Consider the following 27,893-nt stretch of genomic DNA (forward strand, 5'->3'; position numbering starts at 1 on the left):
GGTTCACTATCGGCCTTTACATCCTCATTTGCCCTACTGTTTGCCATTGGTGAACTGGAAGTCTGTCCTTGTGTCTTGCTTAAGTGTTTTCTCATTTTAATTTTTGTTGTTGGACTGTCCTTGGTTTAATCTCTGGATTATCACCCAAATCTTCCTGATACAGTTGCACCCTAGCTTCTGTGTCTAATGACCCACAGACATTCTCATCTTCATAACACCAGAGAAAACAGCTCATCAAATCAACGGCAATGCTTTACCCCCAACTGATACAATCAGCAACACATTAAGATCAAGCACAGCTTGGACACTGACCACCTGTGGTAGTCACTAGTCTATCACCCTTAAATCATTTGAATTAAATTGAAATCAAGAAGCAGTCCAGAACATGTCTGCAGTGAACAAACTTTTCAATATAGTATATTTGCCATTTAATGGCTCAGACAGAGGGAGGATGCAAGACCCCTGATCTCAGCTTATTGCTGAACCCCATGATGCTGACTGACCTCGGGCTGCAAGGCCCAGATTGATTTCCCCATCCTTCTGAATGGTTGAACTCCCCAACGTTCTATTACAGGTTTCCCATGCCCTTTCTTTAAAGATGTTCAAAGTTGGGAACTCAGAAAAATACTCTTGATGACCACCTCTGTCTTGGCAGGGTGAGTCCAAAGACTTGCACAGTCAGGAGGTCTGAGAGTGCGGGGGGGGGCTTATGGGGGTTCAGGGGCGCCCGCGCGGCTACCTTCCTGGCGCTTGAGCGATGGATGCTGGGTCGGGAGCAGGCGTGGTTCTCCTTGATTTTGTTTTTGATCATAGCTACTTGGATTCCTGTATGCCTCACTTATCTGTATGTCAAATTCTTCCCCTCTGTTTGGGAAGTTCTCTGTCAATAACTTTGTTCTTTTTCAAAGTTGTTTTAGTAAATTCTTTGTTCTTTGGATTTCTCTATGAATATTTTTAAAACTAATTTTATTGGTACATTTAATGTATACAATATAATGATATTCATTGTTGGAAATTTGTACCTTTACATAATCAATCTTGGTTCTTATTTTTTCCCCATTTTTTGCGGGGGCGGGAGGGAGACCAGGGACCAAACTTGGCTCCTTGCTCTTGCAAGGGAGGAAGCAGAATCACTGAGCTAACTCCTCAGCCCTTCTCTATAAATATTAAAATCAGCTTATCAATACTAAAAAATTCTGATATTTTAATTATAGTTTAGTTGAATCTATAGATTAATTTTGGAAAACTGATATCTTAATACTAATTTCTCAAACATGGTATGTCTCTTTTATTTGGGTCCCCTTTAGTTTTTGTTTGTTTTTTAGTATCAGGGATCAAACTTCGGACCTTGTACTTGCAAGGCAGGCAGCAGAACCACTGAGCTAAATCCTTGGTCCCTCCTTTGATTTCTATCATCAGTGTTTTACCTGCAATGTAAAATTCTCTTCTTGGTCTGATTCTACCTAAGAATTTTATGGTTTTTGATGCTAGTGAAAATGTTATTAAATTTTATTTTAGTTTCTAATTGTTTATTGCTATAATATAGCAATACACTTGATCTTTTTGCATGTGGATGTTATATCCTATAATGTTGTTAAACTGATTTGTTCATTTTAGTAACTTTTTCTGTAGAATCAATTGGATTTTATACATGTATAATTATGGAATCTCTGAATAAATATTGTTTCATTTCATCATTTACAACATAGACATCTTTTATTCATTGTTCCTGACTTATTACACTGGCTGGAACACACCTGTATGATGTTGAATAAAAGGGATAAGTGTAGACATCTTGTCTTGTTCCTGATTTGGGGAGGAAAGGATTCATCTATCACCAGTAAGTAGGATGTTACTTGTAGACCCACCCACCCAGTTGCCCACTCTCTCAAGAATCCAGAGACTGGACACTGACCTACATCCCCAAACCTTTACATTTCTTTTTGAAATTTTAAGACAGGGTCCAGCAAAGTCTCTTAGTTGCCCAGGAAGCCTGGGCTCAAACTTTTGATTCCCCTATCTCAGTTCAGTGCTAGGATTATAGGAATGCACCACTAAGCCCAGCTTCTTTTTGTTTTCTTTTGGATCAGTAAAGGGCTTTTTGTTTTGTTTTTTTGAGACACAGTCTCGCTAAGTTGCCCAAGGCATGTGCCACTGTGCTCAGCTCAGTTAAGTTTTTAAATAATTTCATTTTATCTTCTTTGTTAACTTTATTAGCTGTATTAGTTTATTGTGGCTATTTCAACCTACTGTCACAAACTTTGAGGCTTAAAGACAAAATTTATTCTCTTATAGTTCCAGAGGCCAAAAATCCAAAATGGAAGTCACTGAGCTGAAATGAAGGAATCAGCAGATCACACTTCCAAACAAATACAAAAGTAAATTTCAATCTTAAAGGTATTATTCAAATTTAGTAAAATATTACATGTATGAACTAAACTTTGCACTTGCCAGACAAAAATATTACATTCTGTTTCACTGCTGTATGTTCTTTAAAAATAGGGGCTAAAAATACAACATAAAATTTCTATCTTAATCATGTCTTAGTGTACAGTAGCGTTAAATTTGTTGGTGCTATCGTCACTCCAGGCTGCAACAGCTTGCTTGAGGGCTATTTGACTCGATAACTGGAAACCCTTTGAGGGCTGCATGGTCTTTGCTGCACATTGCCACAGGATACTAAGGACACAGTAGATATACAGTGTCTAGATAGATATGTCTCTTGAATTTATACTCATTTATAATTAGCCACATTTTTCCCTCCAGGAATGCAAGATGTTGATATGAGAGAGAGAGAGAGACAGACAGAGAGAGAGAGAGAGAGAGAGAGAGAGAGACAGTCAACATGAATAAAGCAGCAGGTGGTGAACAAAGTAGGGACCTTACGATGTAATGGGGAAAAGAAGACATTCAGACAAATCTGTTATCTTCGGAGATTCGGATTGTAGAACGGATAGAATAATAGATGGTATTACAATGTTGTAAGGGTTTTCATAAACTGCTTAACACGGTGCAAGACATAGGAAGTGCTGAGCAAATAGTAGCTGCTATTATTAATATCGATTTAAGAATTATTACATATTTAAAAAGTGAAACTGAACGCGCTTATGTGTCTGGGCCAAGCCAACAACCTCACTTGCTGCTTGCTCTGACCAGCTCAGGAATAAACTCCAGAAGCCCCGCCCCTTCCCATCGCGTCCGGTCGTCCTGGCAACATGCAGGCGGATAGCCCCTTGACTGAAGAACCAGGAGCTGCTGGACGCAATCTGCCCTGGCTAGGATCGCTTGAGCAGAAAAATGACTGACGAGGACTCTGACAGTGTATACACAGATTCCCAGACAGGAGAGGAGAGGGAGCTGCCTGTTATCCAGTTGTGCGGGCTGGTGGAGGAACTCAGGTATCTGCCTGCTGGCTTCCGTGGCAGCGTTGCTCACCATGAACCCTCCGCCTGACCGGCTGTGTACCTTGAGTCCAGCCTGGAGGCTATCCAAGACCACACTGAACAATGGAGAGACCTAAGTCGGGGTTACCTCTGTATGTCTGCTGTCACTGAGCTAACAAACGGTTGATGGGGTTGAGACAGGGTTGAGGGGGCGGGGAGGGAGGGGGCAGAGCCGGAGGTGGAGAGCCCAGAGGGTAACTGGTGAAGCTGGAGCTTTAGCCTGGAGTGTGCCTGGTGTCTGACTGTGTGCCTAGTGGCTTCCCTGTTCTACCCCAGGTGACCTCTATGGTCCTTTCCAATGCTAAGATTTTACAATAAAATTAATATGGCACCAGGATAGACAAACTATTGAGATTATTTTACTGTGAGGCAGCCAGGGGCTTGAAGCAGGATGTAAGCCTGCAGATGGACAGTAAAAAATGCCCAGCCAGGATTCATTTTTTGCAGTCTGCTTTATATCTACTGTAGCAGGTAGACTGAATATTGAGATTGCATGATGTAGCACAGGTTAATTGTAGTTGTACAACTGACTGGTTTTTGCACAGTTTCCTAGCTCTGGCAGCTAAATTGTTACTTCTTTATATCTATAGTGTAGGCCAGAATTGAGGGATTATTATAAAAGCTGCCATTTTGATTTTTTGTTCTGTGTCAAGCATTTTGTATGTATGACCTTATATGATATAACAAACCTAGGAGTCACACAAAGGTAAGTCCCTTAAATTCACTCAGCTAATAAATGCTCATACTAGGACTCAGACTCAGAAGCAACTCCAGAGGCTACATTGAGAATATAATATATGCTGAAAAGCAGGACACTGTGTGTGTGATACTGGGGATTGAATTTGAGGCCTTTGCACTGAGCTACACCCTCACCCCTTTTTTGAGATGGGGGTCTCACTAAATTGACCAGGGTGGGATTAAACCTGCAATCCTCCTGCCTTAGCCTCCCAGATTGCTAGAATTACAAGTGTGCACAGTCATACCTAGCTTGCAAGACACTTTTATATTTCTTTTTTCCAGCCAGCCTTCCTTATTAATCTTAAAATTAAGCCAAACAAGAATTACCACAAAATATATGAAAATATCAAAGCCATTCTTTCTCATATATACATGTACACACACATATATGTATATATGGATGTGTATACTATGCACATGTAAGTTCTATATATGAGATATTAAGAAGTTAAAAAGGTCATAATCTTGGCTTAGACAGGATGGACTATATTTGTTATTCCTGCTTGTTTAAAAATGACTGTTCAAAGTTTTCCATGGTTTATGATAAACTTCCAGGGGATTCTTTCATTTATTGGTTGTTGGAAACAAACAAGCTAAGAAATATAAGCCAAAGGAAACATCTGAAGATGGTGGGTGTGCCTAACTTCAAGAAAGTAGTAACTTAGAAGCAATTTTACAAATAAGTTAGATGATACTTGAAGATGAAACCAGTAAGAGCAATTTTTAATTTAATACATGTTCTGAATTTTGAGGTTCTTTAAACATAGTAAAGATATTAAAGTCTTAAATAGCATGTACTTTATGGCCAAGAGCTGTCCTAAAGTCTTTGCATTCCTTGTTGAAACCCTAAAAGGTAGGTGCTGTTTTTTTATTCCCATTTAACAGGTAAAGAAAATAAGACACCAAGAAGCTATCATCAGTCTTGCAGAAGGTCACACATGGGCCAATAAATGTTAAGGAGTAATTATTTGGGGGTGTAAAATTCTATTAGTAGAACTTATTTAGATTCCTTCTGTCTTGCAGCTACGGAAACTCTGGTCTCAAAAGAGAGACCGAGATGTTTGAAAAATACTATGCTAAACTGGAAAGCAGGGATCACCAATCTTTACGGATATCAGATGCTAAAGTATCAGTAGCAGAATTCGCACAGGTATACAATGAATTGGGAGACTCAACTGTTTACAAGACCTGCCCAGACACACAAAGGAGTACAGTGGCTATTGTGTGGGGCCTCATCTTAAAAGGCGTATTTGTGTTGGGTCAAACCTACTTTGAAGCCCACATATTTCCTGCATCATCCATTGGTGCCTTTGCTTTAAATCCTAAAATATCTAAGACTTTTGTTTATTTTCTGTTTTATTAAGCATTGTGCCTTGAGAGGAACCACTGAACTCTGGGCTTTCCCTGACCTTGGCTGAATGCTGATCTACAATGGGCTCACGGTGTTTCTACCATCAAGTTATTTTCCTTTATTTGTTTTTATTTCAGTCAAACATAGGCTTTTGAGGCATTTAGTGTAGGGCCTTAGGATTTAAGAAATAAATGTTATCTCGGGCTTGATATCCAGCATCATTTCACCATGAGTTTGTTCTCCTGGCTTTATTCAGGGCAATGTCTAACATGCATGCGAGAGGGATCATTTTGATACCCACCTTGGGCTGCTTAATTACCAAGTTGTCCTTGACAATGGCTTTGTCTTTCTTGGGTTGCAGTTAAGAGGCCGGCGTAAGTCCAAGTTCCGCCCAGGTACAGACCGTATAATAGGCCTCACTGTGGACCAGAAACTCGAGCTTGTAAAAAAAGAGCTGGAGGACACAAAGGATGAAATAAGGCACGTGAGGGCTAATGCTGAACGGGACCTGCAGTACCATGAGGTATCCACATGCCCTACTTCCACTTTATCGAGAAGTTCCTGTGATGTGTCCATGCTATTGTTGGTACTTTTTTGTTTTTTTTTGGTACCAGGGATCCAACTCCAGTCCTTGCGCTTGCAAGGCATGCAATGGAACCACTGAGCTAAATCCCTGGCCCCAATTGTTGGTACTTTAGAAGAAACACAAGCAGGATAAGACAACTTGTGGACCTCCCTTTACAGAACTTAGTGCTTGCTTGAGAAGGCAACAAATTTTAAACTTAAAAAACAAATTTTAATTTTTATTAGTACATGGTTGTAGTATGTGATGATTACTTTCATTGTGGAGAACTGGCACACGTACGTAACATATCTCAATTCTTTTTTTCCCCTTCTCTTCCACCCCTCTGCATTTTTTTTGTCAGTATCCATTTATCAGATTCATTTATTTATCTTATAAATCCTTATAAAGTTAATTGTCATACATAGAAATTAATAGCCAGACTAACAGGCTGAAAAACCATATAAAACATGTAGGACAATTACACAAAATCAAGGCAAACTTCTAGATACTTTGTCCATGCTGGATTACAATAACTTCTTTTTCTCTTTTCTCCTATTGTCTGTCTTTTGCACTTTCTATATTGAGTTTCTCAAAAAAGAGAAACCATAAGATATTTAAGCTTATGTGTCTGACTTTACTTAACATTATGATTTCAAGGTACATTCATTTTCTTACATATGACTCAAGTTTACCCTTCTTTATATATAAATACTGTATTTTCTTTATCCACGCATCCGTTGATGGACATATAGGCTGCTTCCAAGCTTTAGCTATTATGAATTGTGCTGGTATAAACATGAATATGCATATATCGTTGTGGTATGATGTCTTTAACTCTTTGGAAGATACCTAGAAGGGCAATTTCTATAGTTTTTTGAGGGATCGCCATAGTTTACACTCCCATCAATAATGAAGAAGGGTTCCTGTCCCCTCAGCAGCCTCTGCAGCATTTGTTATCGATTTCTTGTTGATAGCCATTCTTTCTGGAGTGAGATGGAATCTCAATGTTGTTTTAATTTGTATTTCTTTTTTTGGTACTGGGGGTCAAACTTGGGACCTTGTGCTTGCGAGGCAGATGGCAGAACCACTGAGCTAAATCCCTGGACCTTAATTTGTATTTCTTGAATGGCAAGCTATGTTGATCGTTTTTTCATATATTTATTGGCTGTTTGTATTTCTTCATTTGAGAAGTGTCTATTAATTTCTTATGCTCATTTTTTTTGGATCTTTAAATTTGTTTTTTTTTAGTTCTTTATATATTCTAATAATTAGTCCTTTGAGGAGTAGCTGGCAAAATTTTTTTCCTAACTCTGTAGGTTGTATCTTTATTCTGTTCCTTAATTGTGAAGAAGCTTCTTAATTCATGTGATCCTATTTGTTGATTCTTGGTATTATTTCTTGTGCAACTGGGGTTCTGTTCAGAAAGTCTTTGCCTCCACCTTTGTCTTCGGTTTTACTTATTTTGCCTTCCAGTAGATTAAGTGTTTTTGTTTCGACATTTAGATCTTTGATCCATTTTGATTTTAGTTTAGTACATGGTGACAGATATGAGTCTAGGTTCAATCTTTTGCAGTTTTCTCAGCCTCACTTGTTACAAAGGCTACCTTTCCTCTGGCAAAAGTTTTTGGGCCCTTTGTCAAAGTTAAACAGCACCTGGCTAGGCAGATCTCCTCGGAGGATATGTCCTTGAAATGTTTCAGAAACTATCTTTCTTTATATCCTGCCTCTCCTAGGCGATCATTGAAGAAGCTGAAATTCGAAGGGCTGAAGTTCAGAAAGCAGTGTATGAGTTTGAAAAAGATATTCTAAAAACCATATCCAAGAAGAAAGGGAGTATCTTGGCTACTCAGAAGGTGATGAAGTATATTGAAGACATGAACCACCGGAGGGTGAGTCGGCAGGTGGTTAGAGCTCCAAAAGGAACACTGGAGTCACATAGTGACAACACAGAAATGACCCATGTGAGGCAGCCTTGCTCCGTCTGGTCTACCATCAGTGTTGCCCATATATTTGCATCTCCAAAAATGTGTGTATGTATGTCTTTTATTTTGTACGTGCATGTTTAAAATTCATGCTTACCAAGCCTAAAATCATTTAGGCTGGGTGAATATGAGTAGCACCTCAGATCAATTTCCTCTTTTTCATTGTTGTTATTTGTTTCAAGACTTAATTTTCTTGAAAAGGGTGCAATGTAGAGCTATGCAAGTGATTGCATGGAGCAGGACAGGTAATTCTCAAGCTCTCTGCATTTCCTTATTATAAGGAGAAGGACCTCATGATGGCATGGGAAAGGAAGGAGAATTAGAAGGGAATATGGCTTCATTTCCAGAGACTTGATAGAATGTCAAGATTTGGGTCCTGAGGGCAATTAAGTAGGGTGGTAACCTTAACATACTGAGTAATAAAAACTCCATAAACCATCAGGAGAATAAAAGACCAAAGAATCATGAGATAATTTTGTCAGGAAAGTCCCCTACAGGCGCACTCTACCCAAATAATCTTGAATTTAAAAGCAATGTAAAATGTGCATGGGGCACACCCAGTTTCCTCTGCATCTAAAGTATGAGTGAAGTGAATGCCGCTGCATCAGCTTGGGCCGGAATAAAAGGGTCGGAAAACAAACAACTGAATGTTAGGCCCAAGGGTTGCTTTGAAGCCCCAGATCTGTTTTTCAAACCAACTGGGAAAAATAAATCGATTAACATATGCCTCTATTTTTTAGGATAATATGAAGGATAAATTACGTTTAAAAAATGTTTCTCTCAAAGTTCAGAGGAAAAAAATGCTTTTACAATTGAGACAGGTATGTGGTCTTCCCTCTCCACTTCCCTGCCTCCCTTCCTTCCTTCCTTTGGCTGAATAATAGTGCCTCCCTCTAAGATGTCCCTGTCCCAATCTTTGAAATCTGTAAATAAGTTATTTTACATGATAAGTGATTAACTTACGGACCCTGAGATGAGAAGATGATCTTGGATTACCTGTCTAGGCCTGTGTGAGTGCCGTCCTTATCAGAGTGAGGGAGAAGGGTAAGAGAAGAAATGATAAAGGAAGCAGAGATCAGAGCGGTGAGGTTTATAACAGAGGAAGGGGCCAAGAGCCAGGGAATGCAGGCAGCCTCTGGAATTTCAAAATAGCAAGGAAACATTCTCCCCTAGAACCTCTGGAAGAAAAGCAGCCCAACCAACATCCTGATTTTAGCTCTTAAAACCATCTCAGACTTCTGACTTCCAGAACTATAAAATAATTTATTGGCATTATTTTCAGCTATTAGGTTTGTGGTAATTTGTTATAGCAACCATCAGAAAGTCGCACCATTATCATGCAGTGGCTTCCTGCAGATAGGGTTGGTTTGGGTTTAAAAGACAAGTGATATACTCAGCCTTTAGGGGAGCCTTACTGGGGTGGCACAGTTGTACTGTGGTTTGGTGACTCTTTGAGCAGCTGACATAGGGACTCCTGGGTAAAGGCAGTAAGGCAGATATGGCTCAAGGCCTCCAGAGTGATAGGTTGCTCCATCATTTTCCTGCTCAATGTTTTTATCATTAATTCAAACATGGGCACTGATGACATGTGTATCAGAGGTGGCCACAAACAGTGACACAGTATCAGGCAGGAGATTTAACATGTCTGGGGAATCTTGCTTGGTTGATTTGGGATCCAGAAAGATCTCAGCAAACTGAGACAACTTTAACAACAGGACTAAGGACAAATGTTAGATCCTCCACTTCAAACCCCCCCCCGCCCAGTCATCTGTACAAGCACAGATTGACACAGCCACAGAGTACCTGATAAAGTTAGCTCAGCCAGAGGCAGTGCTGTGTGGCCCTAGTAGCTTTCTAAAAACACAGTGCCCAGATCAAGGAAGGGCTGGCTTTGCCCTACTCTGTCCTGAGGAACCCCAACCTGTAGCTTTGTGTCCCAGTGTGAGAGGCATAATAAAGAATAAGTTCTAGAAGAAAAGTAGAGTTTGGGTGGGATGAAGGGTGATGTTAAGGAAGAATGGAAACCACATCGAAGGCCTAGGTAGAGAGGGCCCAGGAGGGCCACTGTCTCCAGCTACTCGAAGCTGCAGTGGGAAGAGCAAATACGCCAATGGGGAGGGCACTGAGGGCCCTGGAGCCAGAGGTGACAGGGAAGGAATTTTGCCCCAGTAGCGCTGCCTGCAGGTGGTGAGTTCCTGGTCCCCAGGAGTTCATGTGAGCTCAGGCATCTTGAAGAGGGCCTGACTCTTGAAATGGGGAGAAGATGGATGACGTTCAGCCTGCATGCTGTGGCTACACAGAGATAACTCAGATCTGGGCCCTGGCTTCTTAAGACTAGGGGGAAGTGGGGTCAGGAGAGAGTAACAAGGGCCACAGAGCTAAGCTGCTGGAGGCTCAATGAAGAGAGATGTGGAAAACAGATTGGAAACACTGGTGCTAGAGGGATAGATTGATTTGGGTTTAAAGTATGTGTGTCTTTGGAGGAAAGGAGAAGCAGAGCACAACTGCAGCAGTCCCTAAGATGGGCTACTATGACTATAAAGGTAAGATGGCATGGGCCTGGTGGGTCGGGGAGGTGGGGCTAGGTCAGGGATGGAACCCCATAAACTAGGACACTTACCCTGCAGAAATGTTATAGAATCAAAGGAGGGAAACTCACTGGCTGCTTTTTCTGGGTTTCCAGATTTAAAAAATGACTTGTAAATGGCCTGATTCCCACTCTTCCTTCACAGCCTTGTTTAAGCACCCCTACTCCTGGAACGCCTCCCCTGGCCTGGCCAAAGGGCTTCTGTGTTCCCCTCCCCATATCCCTGCAACCACCCTGTTGAGATACCATCGACTCAGTGTCTTCAACCCACCCAAGGACCCTCATGCGTTTACTCAAATCTGGCACCACACCTGGTTCCTAGCAGGTGCCCAGTACATGTTTGTTAAATGACTGGATGATGACTTAGTCTCACCAGGTTGTAAGATGTATGCTCTTCATTTGGAAGCTACCCCTGAACATACCATTTTTTCTTCTGAGCCGTAGAAGGAAGAGGTAGGAGAGGCCCTCCACGAAGTTGATTTTCAGCAGCTGAACATCGAGAACGCTCAGTTCTTAGAGATGATTGAAGCAAAGAATCAAGAGCTGATTCAGCTGAAGCTGGCATCTGGCAACACCCTGCAGGTCCTCAGCACCTACAAAGTAAGGCCCACCGTGTCTGGCGCCCCCACCAGGCTTCCTGAACCATCCTCCCCAGCCTCAGGGACATTCCCGTGAACACTGCGGTTTCATCCAGCGCTTTGGTGTCCCTCCCTGCCCCCTGATTTGTCTTGACAAAACCATGTCTCCTAAAATTTTCCAAGTGCTCCCACCACTCTGGCCACACCTGAGAACCACTTGAGGCGCTTTTTCTCTTTGAAAAATACACCTATGCCCAACTCTCGCCCCCACTAATTGAATTAGAGAGTGAGGGGCGAGAATCTTGTCGTGTTTTAATTCTCCAGGTGATTTTTATGCAGTGTTTTTGAAATCTGACCACGTTTAGGGACCTGGTTAATTTAGGAATATATTAACAACTTCCCTACTTAAAAGACTGGAAAGAAAAAGTCTTACCTATAAACCAGAAAGCTAGTAAATTATTTATCATCCAAATGCGATGCTTTTGAGAGAGAAAAGAAGCACTGTTAATAATTAAGCAGGAACTGTGAGCATGAATAAGGCCTGTCCCCAGCAGACTAGACCTCCCTGGTGACCCTCTAGCAACCACCTAATCCAGCAGTCAGCAAACTGTGTATTGAACTAGGGAGTGCTGAGCTACATTCCTCACCCTTTTTAATTTTATTTTGAGACAGGGTCTTACTGAGTTGCCCAGGCTGGGCTTAAATTTGTGATCCTCCTGCCTTGGTCTCCTGAGTAGCTAGGATTCCAGCTCAGTTATAATTTTAATGTCATCAATAAAACATTTGTGGGAATTTGTTTTTTTCTCTCTTGTTAATATTAGGTAACTACATAATAGCCACAATTTTGCCTCTGGGTCTGCAAAACCTAAAATATTTAATATCTGGCTTTTTATAAAAAAATTTTTTTCTGACTCCTGGACCAGTGCCCAGGTGGCAGTGGTCAGTGGGCCTAGGGAGCTCACGTGGGGTCATTTGACCCACACGGTATCATTTAAAGCTGTCAATGTGACTATGTCAGACAGCCTTGTGTTTCACATTTTTCTTTTTACAAATGGAAAACCAAAACTGAAAGACGCAGAGTACTATATTTGCCATTCAAGCTCCGCATAAGTGACAAAGCTAGGACTCCCAGCCCAGAGTGTGTCCCACCCAACAGCCTTCCCCTGGCAGAGAGTATGTAGAAAACACTGTGCTAGCTTTCTGATATTTATGTGTCATAATTGTCCAACAGATCACCTACTTTTAGCTTATCTCATCTGTACTTATATTATCTGATCACTCTTATTGCAAGATGAAGCCAGTCCTCAGGACTCCCAGGCCCTGGCTGTGGTGAGGTCACATTGGGACTTGATCTTATCCTGTGAATCAATTAAGTAGCACAGGGCTTGTCTGGTCTTGCGGGGTTTGGGGAGTGGAGGAGCTACTGGTTTATAAAATGAAACTTCCAGGTTGCAGGCCTGAGCTCTGTAGGATGGGTCTGAATTCACAGTGCTGATTGGTTGCAGTACTGGGGTGACAGTGACACAGGCTGCAGAGGGCCAAGTAGGAGCTATTCTAGTTGGAATCCAGGTGGCCATTGTGGCTATAGGCCGCTGCATGTGACAGTAAGCAGATGGTGGAACTAAGGGGACATGCCCCACCGGATCTGAAGAGGACACGCATGATGGGGTGAGAGAGTGGCTGGAGCTCTTCCTCACCCCAGGTCTCAGAATACTAGTGACTTGTGGATTTGGACCTCACCTGGGTCTAAATAGTGCTCTGCTGGGGGAGGTGCTTCATTTAGCCTAGATGTTTCACCTGTAGGAGGCAAGTTTTTGTGTCTCACTGCAGCATGGAGTTTTGTCTGGTCTGGGCTGTGTCCCCAGCCCTGAGGACAGGATATGGCCAGAGCTGGTGCTCAGCCAACATTGTGCAACAAACACAGTTCAGATGTGTGTTTGGTTGGGGTGGGAGAGTGACAGGAGGGGCCACTGTGGTACAAATATCATGCACCCAAAGGTGAGACCTTATTAAAAACATACAGAATAATTTCCTCTGTTAGAAAAAGCACCAATTGGGCTGGGGGATTTTAGCTCAGCGGTTCGGTGGCCTGCCTTGCAAGTGCAAGGACCCGAGTTCAATCCCCAGTACCAAAAAAAAAAAAAGCATCAATACTTGAGTATGCCAGGCACAGCACAAAATGCTAAGGGCACAGTACTTACTCAGCACAAGACAGGCATGGCCACTTCTGTGCATTTTCTGAGTCAAAGAGGGACCTTTTTCCTCTGACATTATGCCCTCAAGCCTGTCTAGTGTCATCTGATAGAGTGAAATGATGTGACTACAGCTTCAGTGAATCACTCTGGACTACCTAAATTAGTGATTAGGGCCCTGCAGAAGGTAGTATTCTAAGTTGTCCCCAGACTCCTGTCCTTGATGCATATAATCTGGTCAGGGCTGTGCATGTGATGGCTTCAGTCACTTTCTGTCTGTTGCGTGATCAGATCACATTAGATGGGCCTGACCTAATCTCATGAGCCTGTTGAAAGCAGTTTCTCTGGAAACTGGAAGAGGAAGTCAGAGATGTGAAGCACAAAGGGAATTTTAGGGGCCTGAAGTTCTCAGTGACTCCTTGAAGATAAAGGAGGTCACATGGAAAGGACTGAGAGTAGCCTCTAAAAGCTGAGAGCCACCTCCTGCTGACAGAAAGAAAACAGGGACCTCAGGGCTACAACTTCAAGAAAATGTAGTGTGCCAACAAGGAATGGATTTGGAGAGGACCCTGAACCTCAGTTAAGAACCACAGTCCCTGCTAACACTTTGAGCTCAGTCCAGCGGGATCATGGGCAGAGAATCTGGTGCAGCCACACTGCCCCAGACTTCTGACCCATAGAAAGTTCTGTTGCTCTGAGCCACAACGTCTGTGGTCCTTTGGAACCCTGCAGTGGAAACATGTATGCCTTTTCAGCAGTAGTCAAGGGACTGATGTTTCAAGGGATCGTCACATGCTTAGCTCACACCAGGACTTTGTGAAGACCTTGCCCCAGCAGAGCCAACAGTCTGTCACCTTTCTGTGGCCCTACATTCCATTCTCTCCTTCCCTGTGTCTTCCCTCTGTTTTCAGCCCTCCCACCTGAATGGCTGGTGGCAGCAGAGTCCTGCCGTGTTCTGCCCCGCAGCTACCCCCTCATCTGGGTGCAGGACAAGGATCAGGAAACTAGCCTTATAGGTGGAGGGTAGAAGAAAGAGTGGGGACTGGCCCTAGGGAATTAAGATCCCCCAGACAGGTGGCTCCAGGCTTTCCTTCTGTGTCTAAGTTTTGACACCCCAGACTCCCTCAGCCTCTCTGCTCACTCCTTTTAGATCTCCCTCAGGCTCTTTCCTTTGGTTGAGATATTCCTCTCTTCCTTCCTCTTGGAACCACACTTGATTCACCCTTTCAGCTCTCTTCCCCATATTCCTTCACAGGACAACCTTCCCTGACCCCTGTCCTGGCATCCAGACAGCTTGGCAAGCTGCAATTTCACCAGTCTTCTCACAGTGATCTGACTGCTTGCCACTTCTGCCTGGGCTGTGAGCAGCTTCCTGAAGGCAGAGGCTATGCTGTTTCACTAACCAGTGCCTGGTGCAGGGTGGGTGAGTTCTTAGGGTGAGTGAGCCCCCTCAAATCATTGTCCTTTCCCTAGGCTTAGTCCTCAGCCAAGCAGAGCATTTCCCAACTTCTCTGGTTTATTCCTTGCTGAGGGAGAATGATTCAAATCTTAAGAAGAAGGCACCTGGGGAAGCTGGTATAGGACAGATTATGAAAGGAGAATCTGCAAGGCAGTTTCTTCTCCACCCCCACCCCCAGCACAAGTAGGCATGGCCTCCTGAGGCAATTGGAACAGTGGAGGAGCCCATAAGCTATGGAGTCACCCTTGCTGAGTTCAAGTCCTAGCTCCTCTTTCTCTGGGAACTTGAGCAAATTGCTTCACCTCCCAAAAAGCCAGTCCCCTGTTATGGAGTGTTTCTTCCTCACTATCCTGGAGAGGTAGTTTGTCAAATGTCCTCCCTATGCCAGGCACTGTGCTCAGCTTTCTACCAAGATGTGTTCCCTGTAAGCCCCCCATAAGGTGACCAGACCAAGTTTCAAGAGGTCTGGGACTTGCTCAAAGTTTCCCTTAGTAAGAAGTGGGCAGGATGCGGGTCTATCAGATAGATCTGACCACTCTGCTTCTCTGGCTGGGGACAAGATCCGAAGATCCTCTACCACTGTTTCTCAGAGACAAGGATTCTGAAAACCTAGGCACCTGTGGGATGGGCAGACCCAGGTCCCCCAGTGTTCTTGTTTTCTCTGTCTACACCTCCTGTCGTTCTGCAAGGTCTTTGTAGCTCAAGATTTGCTGTGTTGATGTGTTTCAGAACAAGCTTCACCAAGCGATGGAAATGTACAACAATTTGGATAAAGAGATCTTGCTGAGAAATGAGCTGCTTGAAAAAATTCAAAGAGAAACCCTACAAGTAGAGGAGGTAGGAGAGGGAAAATAGGACATTCGTCTCCTTCTGTCTGCAAGGGCTTGAGTCAGGGTCCTCTGAGATCCATGCCATATCGTGAAGCCTACACCACAAAAATCAAAATAGCTCTGAACCATCGAAGCAGAAGATAGATGTGCCGCCTAGTCACGTAGCATTTACTTTGGAGTGAAGCTGTAGAGCCAGCTCACAAATTAAAACTTTTATGGGATCCAAGTAACACCCAAGAATTCTTTAAGTGACCAATAAAGTATATATTCAAAGTTCAGTTTCAACAAAATGTATATTTTGTGTGATCACATAACTAATATGAGAGAAACTATGCATGCTAAAATACACTTTACACAAAGGAGAGAGAGTGTTTACTATTTAAAGATGTAACTATCCGTTGGTACAGTGGATGCATACAGCATGAGCAGCCTATCGCAGAGACCAATTAAGGGATAGTGGACCCTCTGTCCCTCTGTCACTCACTCCAGAGCCTGTGGTCAGCATGAAAAGGTAGCAGAGTCAGCAGAGGTCCATACACATCCACCTTGCAAGTTATTTTGCTGAGCATATGTAGCTGAATGCACAATGTTTTACTTTTTCTGAAAACTTGAGATAAAGTTTAACATAATTTATGATCTGACCCAGAGAGGATCTTTTCAGGAGGACAGAGGAGAAAGCACTGGGCTCAAAGTAAAAAAGCCTGGCCTCATTTTGATGCTGCCAGATTCCAGCCTTGAATGAGCCTTTTAGTAAGATCAGGCTATCCCACAGGTGTGAAATAGAGGGCACAGCCTTTGTGGGGTGATTCAGTGGGTCCACCCATAAGGACGTTTTGTCAACTTCTGAAGCTATTAGTACAATTATTAGTGCTATTATCTTGAATAGATCTGAAGCAGCCCCATCAGTATGTATGGCCCCAAAGCTCATGTGACAGCCAGGAGGCCACAGGATCACTCCATGTGACTCAGTCTTGTCATGTCATCCATATCATATCTTTTTTTTTTTTTTTCAGTACTGGGGATTGAATACAGGGTTTCTGCACTAAGCTACATCCCAACGCTTTTTGTATCTTTGTTTTGCGAGAAGGTCTCAATTAGTTGTTAAATTGCCCAGACTGGGCTTGAATTTATAATCCTTCTGCCTCAACCTCACAGAGTACTGGGATGACAAGTGTGTGCCACCACTCCTGGCTGCATATCATGTCCTTAATGGAAAATAACGTCCATCTACAAAAAAATCCAGCCTCAGTACAGGGTGGCAGGTGAAGGAGAAGCCTGTGCTTTCTCTCTATGCAGGATTGTACTTGTTTCTCCCTGTTGATTGGTAGTGATTAGATTCCAAGTAAAACTCAAAACTGCCTTTTCAAGCATGGTATCACTGCTTAGTACATTTCACTTTTCTTGTTCAGGCGTGGGTACGTGTGTGTGTGTGTGTGTGTGTGTGTGTGTGTGTGTGTGCAAGTGCTGGGGACCCAGGGCAAGTGCTCTACCACCAAGGCACATCCCAGCCCTTGTCTTCTTTAGCTTGGAATAATATTTTCAATATTACTACATGGTAGCATGTCAGTACTTAATTTCTTTTTATGGCTGCATAATATTCAGTGTATGGACAGAGCATGTTTTATTTATCCATTCTTCAGTTGATGGACGTATGAGTTTCTACTTTCTGGCTCTTATGAATAATGCACATATGAATATTCTTATACAAATTTTTGTGTGGATGTGTGTTTTCTTTTCTCTTGGACGTACATACCATAGTACTATGATTTATGTATGGTAATTCTATGTTTAACATTTTGAGAAACTACCAAAATATTTTTGCAACATGGCTGTACCACTTTACATTCTCATCAATAATATAAAAAGGTTCAATTTCTGTATGTTTGTCAAAACTTGGGTTTTTTTAATGGCTGTCCAGATTTGTATGAAGTAGTGTCTTGATGCCTATTAACACTGAGCATTTTTCATGTGCTCACTGGTCACTGGCCTCCCTTTTTTTAAGAGAGAGAAATATCTACCTAAGTCCTTTGTTTAGTTTATTTATTTATTTATTTTTTGGTACCAGATTGAACTCTAAAAAGGTTCAATTTCTGTATGTTTGTCAAAACTTGGGTTTTTTTAATGGCTGTCCAGATTTGTATGAAGTAGTGTCTTGATGCCTATTAACACTGAGCATTTTTCATGTGCTCACTGGTCACTGGCCTCCCTTTTTTTAAGAGAGAGAAATATCTACCTAAGTCCTTTGTTTAGTTTATTTATTTATTTATTTTTTGGTACCAGGGATTGAACTCAGGTCCTTGCGCTTGCAAGGCAGGCCACCAAACCGCTGAGCTAAATCCCCGGCCCTCCTTTGCTTAGTTTTTAATTAGCTATTTGTCTTTTTGTAAGTTTGAATTGTAAGAATTTCTTATATATTTAAATGAATTTTTTTATCAGATATAAGATTTGCAAATATTTTCTACCATTCTTTGGATTGTCTTTTATTTTTTTGATGGTATTGTTTGCAACATAAAACTTTTTAAATTTTGGTGAAGTTCAGTTTATTTTTCTCTTTTGCACTTGTGCTTTGGTGACAAAAGTGCTAAGAAACTTTGCTTGATCCAATGTTGTGAAGATTTTGCCCTGTGTCTTCTTTAGAGACTTACATAGTTTTAGCTTCTAGATTTAGGTTTACAGTCCATTTTGAGGTAACTTTTTAAAGGGTGTGAGAAAGGAATTCAAAAGCTGAAAGAAGAAAGATGAAGTTTGATCATAGAGTATAATGTGTGTGTACATATTTTTCATTGTTGTTGTTGTTGTTTTTTGTTGCTGTTGTGTTTTTTTTGTACTGAGGATCGAACTTGGGACCTTGCACTTACTACCCAGGTGGCAGAACCACTGAGCTAAACCCCTGGTCCTAGATTAACCTTCTTTTTCTTTGCCATTTGTGGTTTTCTCCATTTCTTCCCATATGTTTGAGTTATCATCTCATGCTAGTTTCTTTTTTCTTTCTTTTTTATGCTAATTTCTTACTAAAATACAGCTGGTTTCAACATGCCCCCTTTGTGCTGTCACTGTCAAATACATTAACTATGTTACGCGTCCCCAGATACTCATATCCATGTTCTCTGCACTCCCCACCCCAGTACTGAGGATTTAACCAAAGGCCTTTGTACTGAACTACATCCCTAGCCCTTTTTAATTTTTTGAGACAGGGTCTTGCTAAATGACTAAGTTGCCCAAGGTGGCCTCAAACTTGCAGTCTTTCTGCCTCAGCCTCCCAAAGTGCTGGGATTACTTGCATGTTCCACTATGCCTGGCTATACTTGATTTTTAAATCAGTTGAGAGAAGAAATATGCAATTATACTGCTTTTCATACTTACCAACATAATTATCTTTGTTTTTAAAATATGGATTCTGAGTTACTGCCTGGTATCACTTGTTTTGAACATAAAGAACTTTCTTTAGTATTTCTTATAAGGCAGGTTTGCTAGCAATAAGTTCTCTAGGTTTTTGTTTCTCTGGGAATGTCTTTGTTACTTCTCCAAAAAAGAACTTTTTTGGGCTGGGGATTTGGCTCAGTGGTTCCACCGCCTGCCTCACAAGCACAAGGGCCAAGTTTGATCCCCTGTACCAAAAAAAAAAAAAATAGGACTTCTTTATTTTAGACGTTTTAGGTTTACAAAAAAATTGTGAAGCTAGAACAAATGATTCCCTTATACCCAATATTTAGTTTCACCTATTTTAATATTTTGTTAGTAAAATATGTATAATTAATGAACCAATGCTTATTTATTATTATCCACTAAAGCCTCTGCTTTATTCATCTCAGTTTTTTACCTCACATCCTTTGACTATCTTTTTGTAGCGTTGTTTCTCCTTAAGCTCTACCACCTTTCTGGCACTACAAGATGCTTTAGACTCATCTTGGCTGATCACTGCTCCAATTCAAGAAACAGCCATTTTTCCAGAGTCCTGATTCCTTTTATTGGCTAATGGAATTAGGAAAGATCTCTGTGTACTCCTTGTTTTTTGTTATTTTTGAAAAATCATTTTTCAAGACATAAGATTCCTGGTGACATTTTTTTTCTTTTACCTCTTAGAATATGTCACCCCCATTCCCTTCTGGACTCCATTGTTTTTTTGTTTTTTGTTTTTTGTTTTTTTATGAGAAGCTAGATGTTAATCTTATTGCTTTTTGATTATTTTTTTAAAATTAAAACAAATGTGATAAATTATTTTCCTTTGCTTTCTTCAATATTTTCTCTTTGTCTTGTCATGAAACATTTTGAGTGTGATATGCCCAGGGCTAGATTTATTTGCATTTATCTTACTTGGAGTTTGTTGAATTCTGTGTGTGTGTATAGCTATTTTTTAAAAAATAAAATTTAGGCAGTTCTTGGTTTTTTGAGTCCCCGAATATTTTTTTCTTTTCCTCTTTCTCTTCTGTTACCTCCATTATATGTATGTTAGTACACTCAGTGGTATTCCACATTTCTCTGAGTCTCGGTTCTTTGTTCTTTTTTTTTTAATCTCTTTTCTTCATATTTTATAATCTCTGTCAGTCTATCTTCACTGTCAGTTCATTCTGTCTCCTCATAGTTTAAATCTACTGTTGATTTCCATTTAATAAAATTTTCTTTATCATATTGAGAAAGATCCTAGATTTTCAATTTGGTTGTCTTCATTCTAGTTTTTGTTGATATTCTCTAGTTGATGAGACATTATCATGCATTCCTTTGAGTCTTTAGAGTCTGAAAAATGTTGAGTCTTTACATAACTTCCTTGAAGACTATCTGCTGAGTCCACCATCTGGACTGTCCAAAGACAGTTTATTTTTCCTGTGTGTATTATACTTTCCTCTTTCTTTGCATATCTTGTAAGTTTTGTTGAAAGTTGTACATTTTAGATAATATATAGTGACTCTGGAAAATCACCTACCCCTTACTGGGCTTGTCATTATTCAGTGAGTTGGGGGGACTAGGTCATTACAGTCTGCCTTCCCTGCTGCTAGTATCTCTGATGTTGATCCTCAGAGAGTGCAGCGTTAGTCATGGACATGGTCTACCCAGTAACCAGGGGTGGTTACTGTTTCAGGTGAGTTCTCCTTAATAACTGGTCTGCATTTTTAACCAGCTATCAGGTGATACAGTTGTACTTTGTGAAGCAAGAAATTAAAAGGCAATACTTGGTGAGGGAGATTCAACATCATTAAAATGTTAGTTCTCTTTAAGTGGACTTGTAAAATAATGGTATTCTAGTGAAGATACCAACAGAGTTTAGGAGCTGAATAAACTGATTCAAAAATTTCTTTGGAGGGCTGGGTATTTCGCTTAGTGGTACTGCAACTGTCTCACAAACAGAAGGCCCTGAGTTTGATCCCCTGTATCCCTCCACCCAAATTTTTTTTGGAGAAATAAGTAAATGTCCACAAAATTGCTAATATGTAAATTAGAGGAGTAGATCTTTCAGAGACTGGGTGTGTTATGAGTTACATTATTTAAAGCATGTTCATTAATAGACTGAAAGCTCAAAGAAAAATATATAAGGTCCTATAGTTAGCCCAATATAGATCATATATGATATGTATGTGGTCAAGTGTCTGATGAAGTTTTGGTATCGACATCTTTATGATAAAGGTGTCATTGCATTAAGCAAAGGACAGCTTGATATTTGAATAAATGATTAGGTGTAACAGTAGTGATTAATGAAAAAATAAAATTGGAACTATATCTTATACTGACATTTATATCAGAGATTTAAATGTAAGTGATAAATATAAGTGATGTCCTGAAAAATAATGGGAAGATTTTATTATAATGTTGGAATGAAGAAGCCTTTCAAAATATAAAACTAGAAAGCATGAAATCAATAGTCAGTTATGTAAACATGAAGAATTTTCTGCAAAGCAAAAACTATAAGCAAAGGTAAAAGACAAATAACAAAGTTAAAAGCAAAAACTGTAAGCAAAGTTAAAAGAAAAATACGTCTAACACCACGAGGAACTACTGTGTGTATGTGGGGGGAGATGCTGGGATTGAACCTAGGGCCTCAGAAATGCTAGGCAAGTGCCTACCACTGAACTACATCCACAGCCTTTACATTTTTTTTTTTTTTTAATTTTGAGACAGGTTCTTGCTAAATTGCCTAGGTTGGCCTTCAACTTTTGCTCCTCTTCTTTTTTTGGTACTGAGGATTAAACTCGAGCCCTTACACTTGCAAGGCAGGCAGCGGAACCACTGAGCCAAATCCCCAGCCTAACTTTTGCCCCTGCCTCCCAAGTAGCTAGAGTTACAGTGTGGACCACCACATCCAATCACAAGGAACTAATTATCTTTTTTAAAGTTTACAAATTAACAAGCAAATGAACATAGAGAAAAAATGGCTTTAAACAATATTCAGGAAAACTAAACACTCCCAAATGTATAAAAAATATTCTCCCTCATCTTTAATGTGAAGGATACAAAATGAAGCTATAATGGGATATTATTTTCTCTCTAACAAAGCTTAAAGTTGATAAGAATGTGATGAGTGAATAGGGGAAAACAGTCTCAAACATTGCTGTGAAAATTAATTTATTTGATTATTACGGAGGGCAATTTAGCATTAATTAGCAAACATGAACATACACATATGCTTAGGGCAAGGTTTCTCAACTGAGGCACTACTGACATTTTGGGTGGGATAATCCTTTCTTTTGGAGGGGCTATCTTGTACAGTAGAGGGGGTTTAATAGCATCCCTGGCTCTACCAAATGCTAGAAGTATCCTCCTAGCTGTGACAAATATGTCTTCAGACATTGCCAAATGTCCTCTGGGGGAATAAAATCACCTCTGGTGAGAACCACTAAGAAAAGGTGATTTCATTGGTCCTACTGATAAACTTGCATATTTGCAATGTGACTATACACAGAAGATTAGTAATTACAGCATTATTTGTTACACTAGCAAGAGATGGAAAAGTTAAGTGACTCTTCATAGAGGACTTCTTAAATTATGATACACACCCATGGAAAAATTAGGCAGCTGTCAAAACTAATGCATAAATCATGTATTGATACAGAGGAAGCTTCAAGATTTGCATGAAAAAAGCTAGATAATAAAAGTGAAATTCATCTGATGCACTCTGAGTAACATCTTGGATGTTCTTTCCAGATCATGATACACAGTATAGTAACCAGTTATTCTCTGATTTTTTTGTTATGAAATTTTAAATTTTTTAGAAGATTATTTTTGTATTTTGTTAATATTGACTTGGATTAAAATTTTTAAAAAGAGAAACATGTTTTATTGACATGAATCTCTGGAAGGGTACACAAAAGATAAAAGTAGTATATGCTTCTGGGAAGGGGACTTCCATGAGTGGGGGTGCCAGGTGGTAATGAGAGCTTGTCACCGTGAACTTTATACACTTCAAATAGAGAATCCCAAGGTGAGATTGCATCTTGACTCAGTGTTGCAAGTCTTTCATGCCCTCAACATTTTCATTTAGGATTTTGCTTTTTGGACTAAAAATACAGATGCTTGGACCTTTTTTCTTTGTTTTGTGGTTTTGGCAATTGGACTCAAGGCCTTTGCACCAAGCCACATTCCAAACCTCCTTTTTTAAAACAATTTTTAAAGAATTTTTTGCAGGTCTCACTAAGATACTAAAAAAACTCACAATCCTCCGGCCTCAATGTCGCAGTGTTCTGGGATTATGCATGCACTACCACACTGGCCTGAACATGTTATTTTTCAAATGTATTGCCTACACAAAATAACTGGTAAAATAAAAGTTAAAAGCATAATGCTAATTTTAAAAAATCTACTCAAAAAGGCTAATAAATTTTGCTGTGATAATTTAAAAAATAAACATTAAAAAGAGAGATTCATCACAAAATTGAGTTACCATAAGGTTCCAGTAATTCTTTTGGGTAATGACCAAAAGAATTAAAAGAAGAGACCTGAATAGATTTTTTTGTATGCCCATATTTATAGCAGGATTATTCACAGTAGCCAAGAGATGAAAGAAACCCAGTGTTCATCATGGATAAATAATGAACAAAATGTCGTATGTACACACATATGCCTTAAAAGGGAATGCATGATTCACCATAGATAAACCTTAAGGACATTATTCTAAGTGAAATAAGCCAGTCACGAAAGTATGGTATGATTTCACTTACATAAGATATCTACAATAGTCAGTTCATAGAGTCAGAAAGAATGGTGGTAACCAGGAGCTTTGGGGAGGAGAAAATAGGGAGTTTCAGAGTGGTGGTGATGATTGCACAACAATGTGAATTTGCTAGTGAACTGTATGCATAGAGTAGCAAATTTTGTTATATGTATTTTATAACGGGAAAGTGAACTGAGGCTGATGAAATAAAAATATACTGAAACACAATTTTTCACACACAAAAAAACTTGAGAAATCAAACTAAGTATACTCCTTTTAAAAGGAGAGAAAGGATGAAAAGAATAAGAAATGGATAGGAAGAGAGAGAAAGAGAAGGGAGATAAGGGAAGGGAAAGACTGGTATTCTGAACTAGATTAAAGCATCACAATCTGTTTTTTAAAAGAATCTTGTGATTTCCCTACCGTCCTCAAATTTAACCATTATTTTTAGAATTACATTGATACTGTAGGGAAAAAAATAGTAGGGCCAGCAGGTCCTCAAAACAGGAGCCATTAAGGTTCCCTGGGGTAATCTTTCCTTTCCAACCCAGGACCGGGCCAAAGCAGAGGCTTTGAACAAGAAGCTTCGGAAGCAGATGGCCGAGTTCCGGGTGCCGCCAGTGATGGTTTATGTCCGGGAGAAGATATTGAATGGGGACCTGGAGAAGACCATCAAGATGTGGGAGAGGAAAGTGGAGATTGCAGAGGTGAGTTCCAGAGACCCCGTGATGGAACCAAGTCGTGCTGACTCAACCTTGTCAATAGCATTGGCCAGTCTTCTATGCCATCAACTTTTTTGTTCAGAATTTTGCTTTTTGGCTAATATTACAGAGATGTCTGGACATGGTATGTCTGTGAGAAATTTTAGCAATTGCTTTAACTATAAAACCAAAATGAAGGATGGTTTTTTAAAACTTTCCTTGTTAGGGACAAAGTCTTTTGAGGTACCAGAAAGAGACTCTAGTAATACTGTGTTTTTAGTTGCTTGTTCATGAATTCTAGAAACTTCTGAATCTTTCCATACCATAGATAATTTAGTGGTTGCTACTGCATACATGAAAAAGTCAGCTTTTTAAATAAGAAAATAATGGATTTTAAATATCACTTAGAATCTATATCCAAGTGTTTGCATAGTTGCTGTGGGTCTTTGAGTTTTTAATGAATCAAATTCCGCAGCCTTTGAGAATGGGGGCTGGACATGGAGAACATCCTGGTTCCTTGTGAGCTGCAGAAGAGAAATGGGCAGCATGAAAACAACATGATTGTTTTAGAAATAAGGGGTACATCAAGGCTGCCACAGTCAGGTTGCAAACTGAGGTCCATAAAAGACATCATAGTGTATCTTAAAATCCAGTTAGAAGCTGGATGCAATGGCATCTGCCTGTAATCCCAGCTACTTGGGAGGCTGATATAGGAGGGCGGCGAGTTCAAGGCCTGCCTGGGTGACTTAGTGACTTATAGTGAGGCTCTCTCTCAAGATAAAATAATAAAGTGAGCGAGCTTGTGCCTAACGTGTGAAGCCCCAGGTTCGATTCTCATATTTCAACATCAACAATGACAACAACAACAACAGCAACAGCAACAACAAAAACCCAGTCAGACTGCTTGGGAAATGGGCTTGGTATTTCACACCTGTGTCCTGGCTCCATTTTCCATATTATTTTCTCCCTTTGCTGTGGTCACTTGGTGGCAGGGAGTAAATTAAGAGTCAAACATACGTTAATCTGGAACTGAGAAGTGGAGAATTGCAGGAAACCCCTGCACTTTTTTTTCTTTTCTGAACGGAAATGCATTCTTTAGAAGAGCTTCCCTGACAGGTTTGCCCCTGGTGGCCTCTGCTTAGCAAGTGCAGGTTAGGGCCCTATTTCCCACAGTCACTTGTACCATCAGCAGGGCTGGGCGAAGGTTGCATTTGGAATGGACACACTAAGTGGCCTTTCTTCCCTTGCCCTCCTTCATTTTTGCAGATGTCCTTAAAAGGCTACCGCAAGGCTTGGAATAGAATGAAAACAACCAATGAGCAGTTGCAGGCAGATTTCACTCCTGGGAAATAACCAGGGATTGACCACAGCTTGCAGACAAGAAGCGATCCATTAAATCATTCAACTCTTTTTAATCACGGGGTTCTCTCACTGTTCCCTGTGTTGGCTGATGCCCCTCCACTCCCCAGCCGTGCTGATTGTCATCTTCCTGGCCACATTTGATGCCAGGGAGGTCCTCACAGACTGGCCTGGATCCATTAACACCAATGAAAGAACCACAGGGCACTCTAATGGTTTGACAGTTGTTCCCCACATTTAGTTCACAAGCACAAAGGAAAGTGACTTTTTCACATGTGGGGGTGGGACAGGGAAGGGAGAGCCAGACCAGTGCATGCTATGGGTCTATCCGTGGCAGCCCAGGCACGCAGCTGTCAAAACCAGACACCACAACAGCATAGTGAATGCCTGACACTCAGCATTCTGAGCTTCCTCTTTCATTTGGTGGGTTCCCTCCTAGATCTACACACTGTTGCCAAAGAAAACAAGCATGAAGGAAACCAAGATGATTTCTTGGGGCTGCACCCTGTCTTGATCTGCAAAAGGCATCTTCCCAACATCCCCACCATAGTAGTCATAGTACATGGGTTGAACAGTCAGCTTTGCAGAACTGTCTGGTTTCTGTAGACCCTTTACCCTGAGGTCTGGACCACCTCTAGAGCTAGAGCTGTTTGTACCCTGTAAATGCACAGTGGAATTTCTTTGTCCTTGGAAGTAGGATTGGGGCCATCTAACAGGGCCCTGTTCAGAATATGCTTTCTGTGTCACGACAGCAGGTAATCTGTGGTGGGAGAAATGGATCAACTTCTCCCAGTGGCGGAGCGAAGACAGGGGAGGGCCGGCCCTCCTGGCCATGGATGTGATCCAGTCACTGTAGTCTTCCACCTTAGTGTACAGAAACAGACCAGGGCATTTCTCACCACCGTGGGTCAGAATTCCTCTCAGGACCCACAGATCCAAATGCTGCAGCTGGCACATCATGGGGCTGCCTGGCTCCCCCTGTGACAAAGGACAGAAGATTTCAAGCCTTGGAAAAGAACTTGTTTTCTTTCTTAATAGATCCTTGTGCAATTTATCACTTGTTCTCAAAATGTCTTATACTGTTTCTCCTCGGAAATAGGGTAAATTATAGCATACTATTTCAAATCTAGACAACTACGACTACAAATCCAATGTGGTAACTTTTAGTTTTATTATACAAATTGTTTGTGGGAGCCTGAAGATTGCCTATAGCTTTCTTGCTTCATATTTCATTTTCTTGCCTCTTTCTAGTACATTGACAAGAATCATCCCTGTCTTTTGACTTCTTATCTCTCGAAGGTTGGTATTTCTTTTCTTCCTGGCTTGAAATACTTCAATTTCTCCCTTTCCTCTCTATCTTGCTTCCATTCCTCCATCTAAGCTGCTCCCTCCCTCCTGCAGTCCCAGAGGGTTGGCTGGGGAGCTGCGCAGAGCCAGAGTTCCCAGGAGCACACACTGGGCAGGGGTTTTCTCTGAGTTTGAACACCAGTGGGGCCTGAAAAATTGTCTGTGGGTTCTACGCACTGTTGTGAGACAGTAGGACAGCCATATCTGTACAGCAGGGTTTCGTACAGAAGAAAACCCCAGTATCTGATAAGCAGTAGCATCAGAGGGTTCCAGGCACAGCAACTCCACACTGCAGACCTGCTTGGCATATATTTGCATATAGAATTTGGACTCACATTTTCACCTTTTTAGCTTACGAAAGAACATTTTGTACCAGAATTGTGGCACACAACTGTAATCCCAGCACTCTGGGAAGCTGAGGCAAGGGGACTGCAAGTTGAAACCCAGCCTGGGTGATTCAGCAAGACCCCACCTCAAAATAAAAGTAAAAAATGAGCATTGCATGCATATCATAGTGTATAGGCCCTAAGTTCAATCTTCTATACCATCAATCAATCAATCATCAGTAATTTAGATATGCTTAATCAGATGAGATCAGGCATATTCAGCTGTTATGGCCCT

General features: G+C 41.0%; 2 protein-coding genes and 1 long non-coding RNA gene across 13 annotated transcripts in view; 1 reads left to right on the forward strand and 2 right to left on the reverse strand.

Moving 5' to 3' along the window:
• LOC117283919 overlaps positions 1–11,168 on the reverse strand; it is a 20,264-nt gene extending 9,096 nt beyond the window's left edge. For both annotated transcript variants that reach the window (XR_004514967.1, XR_004514968.1), the window contains exons 1-2: positions 11,089–11,168; positions 5,834–5,986 (exon numbers count right to left, since the gene is read on the reverse strand). This is a non-coding gene — a long non-coding RNA (uncharacterized LOC117283919). The remainder of the gene's footprint in view (positions 1–5,833; positions 5,987–11,088) is intronic.
• Positions 1,750–27,709, forward strand: Ccdc113 (coiled-coil domain containing 113). 6 transcript variants are annotated; one of them, XM_033757961.1, is made up of 10 exons: positions 1,750–1,840; positions 3,157–3,398; positions 5,205–5,331; positions 5,894–6,055; positions 7,831–7,986; positions 8,820–8,900; positions 11,111–11,266; positions 15,625–15,732; positions 24,417–24,572; positions 27,177–27,709. In XM_033757961.1, exons 2-10 carry the CDS (start codon positions 3,298–3,300, stop codon positions 27,303–27,305), a joined length of 1,176 nt encoding a protein of 391 aa, XP_033613852.1. In that variant the 5' UTR covers positions 1,750–1,840; positions 3,157–3,297; the 3' UTR covers positions 27,306–27,709. The 6 variants fall into 6 exon arrangements, with proteins under 6 accessions (XP_033613852.1, XP_033613851.1, XP_033613850.1 ...); XM_033757960.1 differs by lacking the exon at positions 1,750–1,840 and adding an exon at positions 2,331–2,397; XM_033757959.1 differs by lacking the exon at positions 1,750–1,840 and having other exon boundaries at positions 2,507–3,398.
• The window catches only part of Prss54 (serine protease 54), a 12,217-nt gene continuing 10,673 nt past the window's right edge, over positions 26,350–27,893 (reverse strand). For all 5 annotated transcript variants that reach the window (XM_010617195.2, XM_010617196.2, XM_010617194.2 and 2 more), the window contains one exon: positions 26,350–26,903. In XM_010617195.2, coding sequence (XP_010615497.1) covers positions 26,367–26,903 — 537 coding nt within the window. In that variant the 3' untranslated portion in view covers positions 26,350–26,366. The remainder of the gene's footprint in view (positions 26,904–27,893) is intronic.

Source organism: Fukomys damarensis, unplaced genomic scaffold, assembly GCF_012274545.1.
Source record: "Fukomys damarensis isolate Sample0158 unplaced genomic scaffold, DMR_v1.0_HiC HiC_scaffold_32, whole genome shotgun sequence".
Taxonomy (NCBI): domain Eukaryota; kingdom Metazoa; phylum Chordata; class Mammalia; order Rodentia; family Bathyergidae; genus Fukomys; species Fukomys damarensis.